The sequence below is a fragment of the Bos grunniens genome, chromosome 12 (genome assembly GCF_055505025.1).
Source record: "Bos grunniens cultivar Pamir isolate PY7600 chromosome 12, Bosgru_T2T1.0, whole genome shotgun sequence".
Taxonomy (NCBI): Eukaryota; Metazoa; Chordata; class Mammalia; order Artiodactyla; family Bovidae; genus Bos; species Bos grunniens.
The window spans coordinates 84576904-84591843 of NC_141176.1; the positions used below are offsets into that span (position 1 = coordinate 84576904).

The following is a 14940-nucleotide window of genomic DNA, read 5'->3' on the forward strand; positions in this document are numbered from 1 at the left end:
TATAAAAATATGCAAACACACAACTTTAAGAGGTAATGTTCCTCTTCTGCTTGATACACTGATACATTACCAAACATTGCTGAATCATGAATTAACAGCTCCTAGGCATTGTCATAAAGGTCAGACACTAAAGCCAAACTGAAAGCATTCTCCTTTTTGTGGTGGCTGCATCGCTGTGTTGATGGCCAATACCTTGGATGTGTTACTTACTGATGGGTAGAGGTAACCTTCTCCATTCATGGCGACGTACAACCCCGTCTTCACTCCCTGGATTGCAACGACGCGCAGTCCCACTGGTATGAGGTTGAACAGTGCTGCGAAGAGAAAGACGGTCTGTCACCAATGGGCAGGGGAAGCAGAGCACCTCCCCCCATCACTTTTCTGTTTCATTTATTCTATTTGAGAGATATTACGTCCGTTATAACCTTCTGAGAGGCTCCCAATTCATTACCTTCTATCTCTCTATTTAAGAAGTTTCTGTTATGAGTAAAGATAGCACTTGAGCTCTGATTTGTAGATCTTAGCAGGCTCCCTATAGCATTCTGAAGAATGGTGGGATAATAAACAGAATCAGGCCTGTAATCACGACTCCAGCATCACAGTCTCTGATACCATTTGATACCAGAAAAAATCAGCTAGGAAGACTCTCAAAGAGCAGAGTTTTATTTTAAAGATTTTTTTTTTTTTAATGTGGACCGTTTTTATAGTCTTTATTGAATTTGTTACAATATGGTTTCTGTTTTACGTTTTGTTTTGTCGCTCACAAGGCGTGTGCGATCTTAGCTTCCTGACCAACCAGCAATCACATCCGTACTCCCTGAATTGGAAAGTCTTAACCACTGGACCACCAGGGAGTCACCCTAAAAGAGGAGAATTTTAAAAGCCCAAATTGAGTGTTTATCTGGTCTTTTAGGTGGAAGGTTTGCTTCATCACTGCAATGTTGTACAGGCAAGAAGTTAAAAAGGTAATTCCAAAGCTAAATTACTCTTGCAGAACCAACATGACATGCCAGCAGAGCCCAGAAAAGATGTGCACCTGCCCACGTGCTAAATTTAGAAAGAACTAATCACACCGAACGGCGTACGAATTTCAGAGAGGGAATCTTCTTCATTAATATTTCATAAAATTATGAGTGAACACGAAAACAAAGAGGGAAGAGTGTTCAATTTTACCCCCTGAAGAGATAAGAATGTTTCCATGTTCTATTTCTTCCTTTATTGACCAAAAATGTATTCGTATGTAAGTTTCACATTGCAGATAGCAATGTTATCATGATTTTTTTTAAAGTCCTAATTAACATCCTTAATAATGCATTTCCTTGCCAGGGTTATATATGACTGTGTAGTGAGCATTTCAGCATCATTCCTATTTTTCCCCTTTGGCCACATGGCATGTAGGATCTCAGTTCCCAGATCAGGGATTGAACCCTCACCCCTTGCAATTAAGTGCAAGAGTCTTAACCACTGAATCTCCTAGGAACTGTCTAATATCATTCTTGGTGATGACTGCTTGAAGATTTTATTATAGACACATTTATAAGATTATCGTTAATTATGAGAGGTTATCTGCTCCTATTTGCATTCTTAATTCAAGTCTAGAATTAAGAGAACCATCCCAGAAGAGGCAATGAAAGCACTAAAATGTTGAAGTAAATGTACAAGGAAAATATCTTAGGTTTAGGCTCTTGCTTGTATTCCACGAAGAATAAATAATTTGAAAGATGTGGGCAATTTTGGCTTAAATCTGTGGGTCTACTCAGTACATAATTTTAAATGGACTTTCTACATTGTGTTCTATTTAATTCCGAGGCACATGGTTTTTCTGATCGAGTTGGGGGAGATTACACCTTCTCTTCCAGTTACTATATGTTACTGATCTTGGGATCTCAAGATGTCTGTGCTACTCAGATGATGAAATGAGAATGGCTGGCCATGACCCTTGAGAATTATCCCTACAAGAACATTCAGGGGCATCAGGTTTTGTGGGTATTCACTTTCAGGATGCAAACTAGCATTGAACTGTCTTCTGTAGGATTCTAGGGGCTTATAATACCCTTATGGAGGAATGAGGCTTCTGTTTGCTTATTTCTATGATATTATTTAATGTTAAACATGAATGTGGAGTGATTGAATACTTGTGGCATGGCAACTTTCAGTATTTCTTCTTTTTTAATTTTTTGGCTGCGCTATGCAGCAGGTGAGATGTCAGTCACCCAACCAGGGATTGAACTCACACCCTCTGAATTGGAAGTGCAGACTCTTAACCACTGGACCACCAGGGATGTCTGCTCAGTATTCCTTCCTTGTGGAAGAAAGTCATTGGATATTTTTACTCTCTTCTATATCACCTGAACTGTCCCATCTTGCTAATATTTTGAAAGGATTGGCACCATAGGATAATTCCTGATTTATTTGCAAAAGTTTTTAGGGAAAACCATAATTGTGCATCTGCCCATGCAAACTTTTCTATCTGAACCTATTCAAATGTATTTATTCTAACCTTCATATATGTTGGAGAAGGAAATGGCAACCCACTCCAGTATTCGTGCTTGGAAAATCCCATGGACAGAGGAGCCTGGTAGACTACAGTCCATGGGGTTGCAAAGAGTTGGACACGACTGAGTGACTTCACTTTCACTTCACTTCACTTTCATATATGTCTGGTGGTGTTGCGTGCGTGCTCAGTCATGTCCGACTCTTTGCAACCCCATGGACTATACAGTCCATGAAAATCTCCAGGCCAGAATACTGGAGTGGGTAGCCTTTACCTTCTCTTGGGGATTTTCCCAACCCAGGGATCAAACCTGGGTCACCCACATTGCAGGTGGATTCTTTACCAGCTGAGCCACAAGGGAAGCCCTGCACTGTATTTAAAAATATACATATATATATATATATATATATATACTTTTCCCCTCCACAGGGTTTTGACTGAGACCTGAATTATAATAGTTATTATCATTTATAGGAAGAAAACAGAAAGTGAATCCATAGAACCACTGTAATGCGGAAGCCCACTCAGAGCTGACCATGACGGATCCATGGTGCTTGTCATAACAACAGATACTCACAGTAATTGAAACATTATTATGGGTTTTCAGCCTTTTTATGTCTAACACAATTATAAAGCAATCCCACAAGGCCTGGGGGATGTTCATGCTACTTTGTCCATTCTGTGGAACACTCCAGTCTCCATATGATAGTGAATTTCATTCAACCCTGGCTGCACTTTAAAACTAGCTGTATTCACAAGACAGGATGAAAGAAAGTGAAAACTGAAAGTAAACTCGGTCAGTCTTGTCCGACTCTTTGCAACCCCATGGACTATAGGCTCCTCTGTCCCTGGGATTTTCCAGGCAAGAGTACCGGAGTGGGTTGCCATTTCCTTCTCCAGGGCATCTTCCCGACCCAGGGATCAAACCTGGGTCTCCAGCATTGCAGGCAGACGCTTTACTGTCTGAGCCACCAGAGAAGCCTTATAAGACAGGATGGCTATGCCCAACTCCAGAGCAATGAAATTAAATCAGAACCTCTGGGAGTGGGTTTAGGGCATCAGGAACTTTTCTTTCTTTCTTTTTTTTTTTTTAAAAAAAAAAAAAAGCTCCTCAAACGATCCTAGCCTACAGACAAGGTGAGAACCACCTTCCTGAGGCCTGTTGAATAGTGGGCATTGTGAGGGAACAGCTGGTTTTATACATCAGGTTACCAGGTTGGGAATCTCTCAGGTAAGAGGGATTGGTTTGGATGGGGCTTTAATCTAGCAGTAAAGACTGACACATGAATATTTCTATAGCCCTCTTCTGCTTTCAGTATCTCGTAGTGGGAACAGTGACCTTTAAGAGCACAGGAAAATCCCAAGCTTTTGGCCACTTGCCAAAAGTAAACTGAAGAAAAAAATCATTCTGTAATCAAATACCATAGTCATGGTAATGCTTATCTCTGGTGCATAGAAGGGAAGCTCTAAGAATTTCAGAGCAACACACTCTGTAAAATGAGTGTGATGATAAAGTACCCCAGGATTTCACTTCTGTTTGTGAAAGATGTTTCCAGGGCACTGGAAGCCTGGGTAAGCAGGTGAGTTGCTTCAGAATCTCTCAGTTAGGGCCAATTATCCACCCTTCCCCATTTTCTTGCCCAAAAAGCTGTAGATCTCACCCGGTGATCCGGGGAGGGCACTAGTGTCAGGGCGATAGGTTTGCCTGCCACCCTTTCTCCCTTTGAAGGTGTTTAAATTTTTTGACAAAGAAAGCTTAGCAGGGTGGTTCTGACTTTGCCTAGTTCTGTGCTATGCTGTCACATCCAACTCTTTGTGACCCTATGGACTGTAGCCCGCAAGGTTCCTCGGTCTATGGGATTCTCCAGGCAAGAATACTGGAGCGGTTGCCATGCCCTCCTCCAGTCCTGACCCAGGGATCGAACCCAGGTCTCCTGCATTGTAGGTGGATTCTTTACCAGCTGAGACACCAGGGAAGCCCTTACCTAGTTCTAAGTAATCTCGTATTTACTAGTGGGCTAGCAATGAGCTCCAGTCATGCAGGTTCAAACCTCAGTTCTCTCATTTGGTGACTTTCGGGGTGCCATCAGGGTGACTTTTAGGTTATTCCTCTTTATTTTTCCTACCAATGGGTGACTAACCTTTGTTTTGTATTCAGAGAAATAGCAAAAAATTGGAATGTTTGTGAATAATTACATTACACTCTCAAGCAAAATGGAGAAGGAAATGGCAACCCACTCCAGTATTCTCGCCTGGAGAATCCCATGGACAGGAGCCTGGTGAGCTACAGTCTTTGGGGTTACAGGAGTCTGACATGATTGAAGTGACTTAGCTTAAGCAAAGAGGGCAGTGCTCCACTGAGGACTTGTCTGTCTGTCAGCATCTCTGACGCTCTCACCTTCATTTCTAAAGATCACTTTTCAGGGCTAATGATTTTCCCAGAACATATGAGACTACTGTGATGAACCAGAGAAAAGAAGATGCGTTAAAATTCATCCTATAAGCTTGTGTTTTTCAGTTAAGATGGTGATAGTATGAAAAAGTTGAGTTAATTAGTAATTCCCATTGCTTTTACAAAGCTGCTATAATCCTGCAATGTTTTATAAATTTTGCAGTCATGCAGTTTTCATAACCTTTTGAGGAGGGAACATCTATCTCAACCTGTTTTATTCTGTTCTGCCTTGTCTTTGCAAATGTTAAAACAGTAAGAAACTAACCTAACTGACTTAAAGGGCACAGAAAACACAGTGGTTAACTTGTAAGAAAAGAAGCTGTGGGCTAGATCTTTGCAGAGGAATGGAAGCCCTTGCAGCCTGGTCACTATGATTTGGTTCTGATTTGCTTGTCCACTGGGGTTCCCATTCCTGCCTGGTTCCCAGAACTGCTCCTCAGCAGCATTGAGGGGGATTAGAAAGGATTTCAAGAGCCACACAAAGATTCTCTTCCAGGGGAAAAGCCTCATACATTTACTGAACAGAAGGCCCAGTATTTTTTAGTATCTCAGCTTCCCGGTCCAGTGTTTAATACTATGCAGATAACCAGATATAATCATGTGTGTGTGTAATTTCTACATCTGCACTTTCATAATTTAGAAAATATTGTGCTGCTTATTCAATTGTGATGTAATACACTGTAAAAAAAAAAAAAACACAGTGTCTACTGATACTTCTTAACTTGATATTGATTCCATCATGAAAAAACCAACTTGTTTGATGCTACAAAAACAAAAGGAGAGGTAGGGAAAAAACTCATAAAACATTTGCTTGAAGGAAGCTATTTTTTCAAGAAGTCCAGCTAAGCAGCATTTTTGTATAGCTATAATTTTTTTTTCTTTCTTTGAAATTGCTTGTCTGATGGATGACATCAGCCTCTAGTCTGATAAATCAGTGTCATAGGTCTTATCGTGATCAGACTTACAGAAAACGTGCTTTCATGCTCTACTAGACTCTGGCCAAAGAAAATCAGAGACACTGAAGACATGAGAACTTAGGAATCTAAAGTCCATGACCCTCACGACTCTAACATACAAAAAAAAGAGAATGCCTTTTGTCAAAGAGTGGGTGAGGAGTTTAAAGTAGGGAAAGGAAAATTAGCAGATGTATATATTCATACATATATGTAATATATATTAACATGAATCAAAAGAAACTAACATCTTCTGTAGGTCAGAGATGGTTAAGTGCTGACGATTTTGAGAGTTCAACCTAATATCAAAATCCCAACAGGTAAACAATGTTTGATGCCAACCTTATGAATAAAAACGTCTTCTATTTCTTCCCTTTGCCTGAATTACTTTACTTTCTCTTTTTCTAAATCAAGAGGAAATAAAGCAAACAAAAATCAATGAACAAATATGACAGGGAAAAGTCTAAAGTACAAAAGGATGACATAATAGAAACAAGGAGATGAAAAGATTAAAAACTGAATAGGAGGAAAATATAGATAAAGAAAATATTTGAAGTTTAAAGAAAAATTTTTAAATGAAGTAATGTCCAAAGTCTAAAATACAAACACAATGTTTGGGAAAATAATGATATTTCACTTAGCAACACCAAATGCAAAAATAGCCTACTTTATATTATTAGCTTCTCTCAGAATCAGTGTATCTGAACAGTTGATGACTAGACTTTAAAACAGGAACTGTCTATAATTTGGTTATATGTATTCAAAGCCTCCTTCTTCCCATGGAATAAAGTTCTGTATGTGAAGGATAAATGCTAAATCGATGAAAAGATTCATATCCACTAGTAAAATGTGATAAAATATTTCCAATAAAATTGATTTTTGCTTTTCACTCATTCTCCTGAGCAATGAAAAGTGTCTACTTTTGAACTGATGTGCTAAATTAAAGGGAATCAGAGGCCAGGATGCACAGAAAATAGGAAACAAAAACAGAGAAAATTGAAGAGAAGGAGTGCCAGAATAAAAATACAAAGAAAAGTTATATGTAAAGAAATCGTAACATGAAGACAGATATGAAAACAATGGAAGGTAGGTGGCTTTTTTAATTTAAAAAAACAGCACAGATCCAATTTTATAAATAAATAATTCATACAATGTGTTAAAAAGTACACAGCCTTCATGTTCCCTCTATAAAGAAAAATATTATCTTGTTGAACACAAAGAATTTGAAAAATAACACTTCCATTATTTGAAACAACTAATCCTTATTGTTCTTGAAAACACAAGAACTAATCCTTATTGTTCTTAATGATAACACAGTTATCATTAAGAAGCTACACACATGTACACCCGTGGCTGATTCATGTGAATGTATGGCAAAAACCACTACAATATTGTAAAGTAATTAGCCTCCATTTAAAATAAATAAGTTAATTTACAAAAAAAAAAAAAGAAGCTACAGGTCTCACAAAAATAAAACTTCCAAAGTAAATAGGTAATCAACTTTCATCTGAATGCATTAGTGCAATTACTTTGATGATAATGAGATTCAAGTAACAATAACACTGGATATGACAACTGCTTGGGGAAAAAACTGAAAAGATGAATAATTCTCTTAAAATGACAGGTGTCTTTAGTGGCTCTGTGAATATTTCTATCCAGGTGGTCCAAAGAGAATTGTCAATGGCATTCTAGGGTATAACATTTGTAAAAATGAACGCACGTAACCCAATATTTGCAACTGTACTTGGAAAGTCACGTAAGCAGCAGCGTCTCCACCGATTGTGTGAGCCGGTGGCCTGGGGGGTCACTTACTAGAATTAGTGCTGTCCTCCTTGGTCCCGTCGAGAGCTCCATCGGGGTGCATTTGCAAGTAGTAGCCTTGCCTGCAATATAACCTGGTCACTATACCCTTGAGCTGGGGATCTGAAAGGCAAACACAGAGGTCATAAGCCTCACAACGCGTCACAGTGGAGTTTCTTTTTTCTTCCCTGCTTCTTTTCTTTCTTTCTCAGAAGTAAGAGGGTATTTTATAGAAACATTTTATAGAAGCACCTTTTATTTTATGTTTCCCAGAAATGTCTCTGCATTTCTCAAACCTGGAAGATGCTGATCACAGGAGGTGAAGAAAATGCCGTCGTAAACTTATTTTTCGTAAAGTCGTAAAGCCAGAAACTTTAGATAACAGGTCATTAAAAAAAACTGACATGTATGTATTTAAATAATTAGTTAAAATGATTAAACTACTTAATCTATTTAGCTATTAGCTAAGTCCTAAACTAACTAGCTTAATAGTTTAAACTAATATCATTCAGGATGGTGGGACAAGAATTTTGCAAACTCCTGGCTTTAAGAAACCATATCAAAGGCTTTTTAACAGAATTTTTTTTTTCACTTAACTTGACAAGTAATCCCCAAATGTGAAAAACTTTTATTAAAAAAAAAAAAAAGCCATACTAACATTTGGTACACATTCTCAGAAAAAGCCCTGATATGGAGGATGTTTCCTTGCTGCTTAAACAGTCACCCTAACTTGCACAGAAGTATTGTGTACTTAGAGGTGATCCACAGTAAAATGTGAAAACTAACTTCTGAACTCAGGGCGAGACACAGTAACAAACCTAAGCTCTCTGGCCATCAGTCAGTCAGTTCAGTCGCTCAGTTGTATCTGACTCTTTGCAACCCCGTGGACTGCAGCACGTCAGGCTTCCCTGTCTGTCACCAACTCCCAGAGTTTACTCAAACTCATGTCCATCAAGTCAATGATGGCATCCAACCACCTCATTCTCTGTCATCCCCTTCTCCTCCTGCCTTCAATCTTTCCCAGCATCAGGGTCTTTTCCAGTGAGTCAGTTCTTTGCATCAGGTGGCCAAAGTATTAGAGTTATACTGCATTCAGTATTGCATTCAGCTTCAGCTGAATCTCCAATAATCTCTGGCCATAATCCAGACCAATTAGATGAATTAGACAGATAATCCTATATAATTTATATAACCACAAGGGATAGTAAAATTATACACTATGGATTTTTATTCTTGTCTCAAATGGCTTAAGCTCAAGGACAGTGGAAGTTTATTAAAACTAAAAGGAAAAATACACAGTAACAGACTTCTCATTAGATGATTCATAGAAGAGATGGCCGGTCTAGTGATCTGGTGCTTCACAAAGAGCCAACTGTACCTTCAAAAATAAATATTTGCATGTAGCTTTTCAAAGGTCACCACCATCTCATGACTCAATTTAATGGGAGACATCAGAATCCTCCCCATGGCAACTAGCATGTCTCCACAACCCCTGAATGAGACATGCAAATGTGATCATGCTGTCAATACAGGCAGTTGTTACAGAATGATGAAACCGAGCATGTTGTAATTGATCAAAAAATGATGGATGGCAAACAGGTGAACACACACAAAAAAATGTGCAAAAACAAACCAAAAAAGCTGTTCAAAACAGAATATCCTCAGCCTTTTGTCTAGTTCTCAAGAAATTAAAAAGAATGACAGCATCTGTTTCTATGTACATCTGATGTATCTGATCATTTGAGAAATGCCCCCATGGAACAGATTTTCTTCAAAGATACTGTGATATTGAAGAATCTGGAAAATAATGCATGAAAACCACAGCATGGCAGCATTCATGTAATCAAGCATGTCAGAATACAGGTGTTCTTGGAGGAGTAGGATTTTAGAAAGAAACACCTAAGTGATTATTAAGTAGTAAAGACTCTGCCTGCAATGCAGGAGACCCGGGTTCCATCCCTGGGTTGGGAAGGTCCCCTGAAGAAGAGAATGGCAATCCACTCCAATATTCTTGCCTGGAGAATCCCATGGACATATCATGGGGTCACAAAGAGTCGGACATGACTGGGTGACTAACACTCACACTAAAAGTGACTATTACAATTGTGTCATGCATGTTCCTTGTGTGTGTGTGTTCAGTCGCTTCAGTTGTGTCTGACCCTATGGACTGTGGCTCACCAGAACGCTCTGTCTATGGGATTCTCCAGGCAGGGATACTTAAGTGGGTTGCCATGCCCTTTTCCAGGGTATCTTCCTGAGCCAGGGATCGAACCCACGTCTCTTATGTCTACCTGCACTGGCAGGTGGGTTCTTTACCACTAGTGCCACATGGGAAGCCCCGTATGTTCCTTACTCTGTAGTATATAACTTAAAAAATCACATAATTCTAACATGTGCCTAAGTGAACCTTACTCTGCTCATCACCCAATAAGTACTACTGAACCTTTAAGTACTGAGGATTTTTCCTGGTTTTGCTGTATCATATTTATGCTTGTCACTGGAAGTAGGTAGCACAGAAAAAGAAGGAAACAAAAGTGAAAAGGTGAGATAGGGGTGGCAATGCTTAGTTGCCATGAAAACATACAGAGCATTTCAGAGACAGAAAATTTTTTCTGCAAAAGCTTTATGTTCTGGATCACTTACTTTTAGTAATCCTATATTTTAGCTATGATATCTTCTGGACTTGAATTAAGTATACCAGGCAAGAAAGTGAGAAGACAGGTGACCCTCACAAGTCCCTTCACACTTACAGAGAGCCCCCTTCTCCTTTGTTTCTTCTATTAAAAAGATAGCACAAGCACTGGAGAGAAAGTGGAGAAAAGCGAACCCTTGTGCATGGTTGGTGGGGGTGTAAACGGGTGCGGTCACTGCGGGAAACAGCATGGAGTTTACTCACGCTGATGAGTGAAACTGACCAGCATGAAAACTGAGCCACAGGCTCCAGAGATCCCACTTACGGGTATGTATACAAAGGAAATGGAATCAGGATCTCAAAGAGCTATCTGCACCCCCGTGTTCACTGCAGCATCATTCACCACAACCAAGACGTGGAAACGACCCGTGTCCATCAGCAGATGAATGGACACAGAAATGCGCAGTGTAGATGCACAGTGGAATATTATTCAGTCATAAGAAAGGAAACCCTGCTATTCGTGATAACAGGACTGAACCTGGAGGACATTAGGCTAAGGAGCTAATTTCTAACCCCACCGCATGCCTGCCAAGAAATTACAAGTAAAAGACAAAATTGTATTTTTGAGTTCTTATTTAATTTCAAGAAAAGAAAACCAAACTGATTTCTATTTATCTGCTTTCACAGTATTTGTTTTTTCTTTTTCTTTTTCTTTTTAGAAACCATAGTAATATTGACTGTTCTTCTCAGGTGCCACAATTAACTCACTGAATTTTTACCACAGTTTACTTACAAAATGGGAAACCCATTTTGATAATGAGAAAGTAAAGACACAGCACAATGAGGTAATTTGACAAACAGCACATGACTAATAAGTGCAAAGCTGGATTGACGTGATCCTGCCCACTTAACCACTAAATTATGTAGCCTGTAAAAATTGAACAATCAGACTGAACTATCTTAAACAACTGAAAATGAAATGCAAACATCTATTCTTTAAAACTAGATTCTCAAAGGTTATTTTGGGCTGTGTCTAACCCCGCTAATCCTGCAGAGTTGGAGCTGAATCTATAATGTAAAGCCATAACATAAAGTTAGAGATGACCAAATTTCCTGAAAATCTCTTCTAAGATCTTTCCCACTTTGCCACTGACCACATTTCCAATAAATCTCCACGCATGAAATCCTCATCAAAATCATAAATATAAGACTAAGTTTAAACTTCCTACGGTATCATTTTCACTTTAATTTCTCCATCTCCATCAACTTCAGTCAAAGATCCACTCTGACTTGACCACTGATGTTAATTGTTAACCCCCTCAGATTAACACCATGTTTGCCTTTTATATTCCATCCAATGAGTTGCCCAGTTCCTATAGACACTGTCTTCAAAATCTCTCTCACTGTTTTCCCTTTCTCTGTTTTCACTGCCAGCAAGTGTTCAGCCCCTCATGGCCTCTCCCAGGCCATGCAGAGTGCTGTTCTTGTCCATCAGATCAGGAAATAAGCAGCAACTCTCCAACACCCACCAAATGTCTCACTCTGCAGCAGCAGGGGCCCACCTACCTGCCTGACCTTGGTTTCTACTGTTCCCCTGCCATCTTCAGCATGTAGCCCAACCTGGGTCACTGGGTTGTTCTGACTCTTTGCAATCCCACGGACTACAGCACATGTGGGCTGCCTACAAACATCCCATGGTCTCCCACATTGATTCCGTTCCCGCAACCTTACTTGTCTCAAATACGCCCACTTGTGTAGAGACGTGAGACTCTGGACTGGGAGCTTCACGAGGAAAAGTGAAATGTACAGTATTGCTCACCATGGCATCTCCTGGGTCTGGATAAATGAGAGCCTTGCACTATTTCTTTTGTGAATGAATACTAACAAAGATGTAATTTTTCCAGTAAGTTCATATTGCAGGTAAGAGTGAAACCTGGAACAACATGAAAACCAAAACGGCAATCATAGTAAAGGCTTAAAAATGTCCACAATTTTTGACTAGGTAATTTGACTTTTTGGAATTCCAAGTTAAAAATAAGTCCTTAGTGTTTTACAGTTTTGTGTAATAACTTGTGTGTATAACTTGAGCATGGCTATGTAAAACTACTATTCATAGGAAAAATGAGAGACAATATGCCAAAATGTTAAATGTAACTGTACTTTGATGGTTATCAGAATATTTATTTTTCAATATTAATTATTTGTAAAAATGTCCAATCATGATGGCATGTTAACTTTATAATGTTAATGCAGAAACTATAGTAAATCTATGAATGCCTTTGGGAAAGAATGAGTTAAAATAGCATTTTGTACCTACTTGCAAAGAAGATCACATATGTATATGTAAATCAACTGAACACCTATTACTGCTGTAGATTAACTGGTTGCCCCAAATTTTCAAGAATTCCACTTAGTATTTTCTCATCGTACATAATCACATGTTCATAAAAGCTTTACTGTGATACTCATTTATACAATTGTTCAATGTAGCCCTGTATAGCTTAAAGTCAGTCTTTCAAATAATTTAAACAAACCCTTTCTCCCTAAGCCTAGAGTGAAAATATGCAACCAAAAATCACAGCAAAAACAAACAAAACAACAATTTTACTGAGAAAATCACGACATCAGTATGTGCAGTCAGACAAAGGTAAGACCAACCTTCTAGATCTCTGTGCAAGAAGGCTCTAAGCCTTCATTTTCTTACTTTACTTCCAGTACAAGTCTCAGCTTCCATCTATAATAATACATGCTGAACCCATCTTGACTCTTTGAGAGAACAGTTAACAAAAAAAGAAACACAAAAATCCCACATAACTGCAGGAATGGACAGGATCCAGAATTTGCAAATATTTAAAGCAAACAGCATCCAAAGTGGGGCGGGGGTGGGGAGGTGCTTCTCCCCATGCAAGGTTTTGCAAGATCGCACACTGCCATGGATGAAGAAGACCCAGTGGTAGAACTTACTGTTGTTATTACCTGCAAAAATGACAAGGAACTTAAGCATGGATTGACATTGGTATCTTCAAAGTCACATGTCACATGCTACATTAGATCCTTGAAGTATGTGGGACACGTGGGCCATCCCATAATACTGAGGGGCTGGCCCAGTGACCCTGCCTCTCAGCCACTGTTTCCAATGAATGCTTTGCATAGGTTGAAATTCACGTGTTCCTGGTTAAGTGGCTTATAAATTATATTATCTAGTTTAAATAAAATTAGGATAGTCGAGGGGAAAAAAAAATCCCAGAGATAATATGGGTCAGAGGTGAAATTAAAAAATAAGAAAAACAAGCTAAAGCTTAACATCAAGAAAAAAAGGAAGATGCTGTATATTCTATGTGGATTATGTGGCTAAAAGAAAGGATGAAAATAAGAAATCAAAACAATGATGATCTGTTTAGATCTCACATGAGCTCAGCCAAAGGATTTTAAAGGTGTTTAGAAGACAATGTAAAATGCATCTACTATAATAAAAATGGAGTGTCATCCTAAATAAGTGTTATGACTTGAGACATAAAAGAGTGGAAGTATTGCTTGTATGAAATAAACTTATATTGAGGTGCCTGCTCACTTTTTTCATTAAACTAATGGGACAAGAAGATTTGATGATGAAGTACAAAAAAATAATTATTTTGTTTTCAATAATGATATAGCCCAAACTCCTATAACTTGGACTCTCAATTAATAATTGAAAGACGAATCAATATCTGAAGTCCTACACCTATATTTTAGTTAGCCATATAAAAATGCAAAATATTTTCCAACTCAAAAAACTGTTAAGGATCTTTATTCTCTTTTAAATACTTATGTATCCACAGCATCTTATTCTGCTCAAGAAAATATGAAAACTTAGCCCGTATTAATTATGTTTTTTATTCTGTCTTTTCTATTTGCTGTGCCTGGACACTTCACTGAAAATGTCCTGAGGATACTCCTTGTCTGAAATTCTAGACTAACTATGTTCTCCGATATTAATTAAAATAGAAATAATGAAAACTAATACACATGTATATGAAGAGGAAAAAAAGGTATTTCATAATATATTAGCCTCAACACTTAGAACTGAAAGAAACTCAAGTCAGTCCAACTGCCTTTAGGTGCAAGGAAATATCTAACATTTTTAATTAAAACAATCATTTTATCAGAAGTAGGTTCATCTAAATAAATCACTGTCACAAATTATTTTCACAAAATGTTCTGACTGACAGAAGAGAAATCAGAATAACTCTTAAGATGATGTATACATTTTAAATCATTTAAACTAATAACAGTATGGCATGGATTTTTATGTGGCAAATATATAAATGGATATACACATGTACTACATTTGTTTACTCATAAACCTTGGTACTAGTTACAATATAGGTTCTTCAGCGTCACTCCTCTATAGCTATGGAAAATCATATATTTTTTAACAGGGTAAAAGGCAATTTTGGGAATATACATTTTTGTGGTAGATCTAATTAGATTTTGGCACTCCTAGCAGCAGAAAATAGTATTGTGAATAATTTATCCAAATCCATAAATTATCATATACTCCAATCATAAAAATAAAACATGCCCAGGAACTCTTCCAAAGGGCTGGGAAAAAAAAAAAAAAAGGTGAGAG

The 14940-nt window shown here is 38.2% G+C and overlaps 1 protein-coding gene across 3 annotated transcripts in view; it reads right to left on the reverse strand.

The window, feature by feature from the left end:
- Positions 1-14940, reverse strand: part of FGF14 (fibroblast growth factor 14) — a 622301-nt gene that overhangs the window by 104629 nt on the left and 502732 nt on the right. For all 3 annotated transcript variants that reach the window (XM_086330526.1, XM_086330525.1, XM_086330523.1), the window contains exons 2-3: positions 7712-7822; positions 211-314 (exon numbers count right to left, since the gene is read on the reverse strand). In XM_086330526.1, coding sequence (XP_086186652.1) covers positions 211-314; positions 7712-7763 — 156 coding nt within the window. In that variant the 5' untranslated portion in view covers positions 7764-7822. The remainder of the gene's footprint in view (positions 1-210; positions 315-7711; positions 7823-14940) is intronic.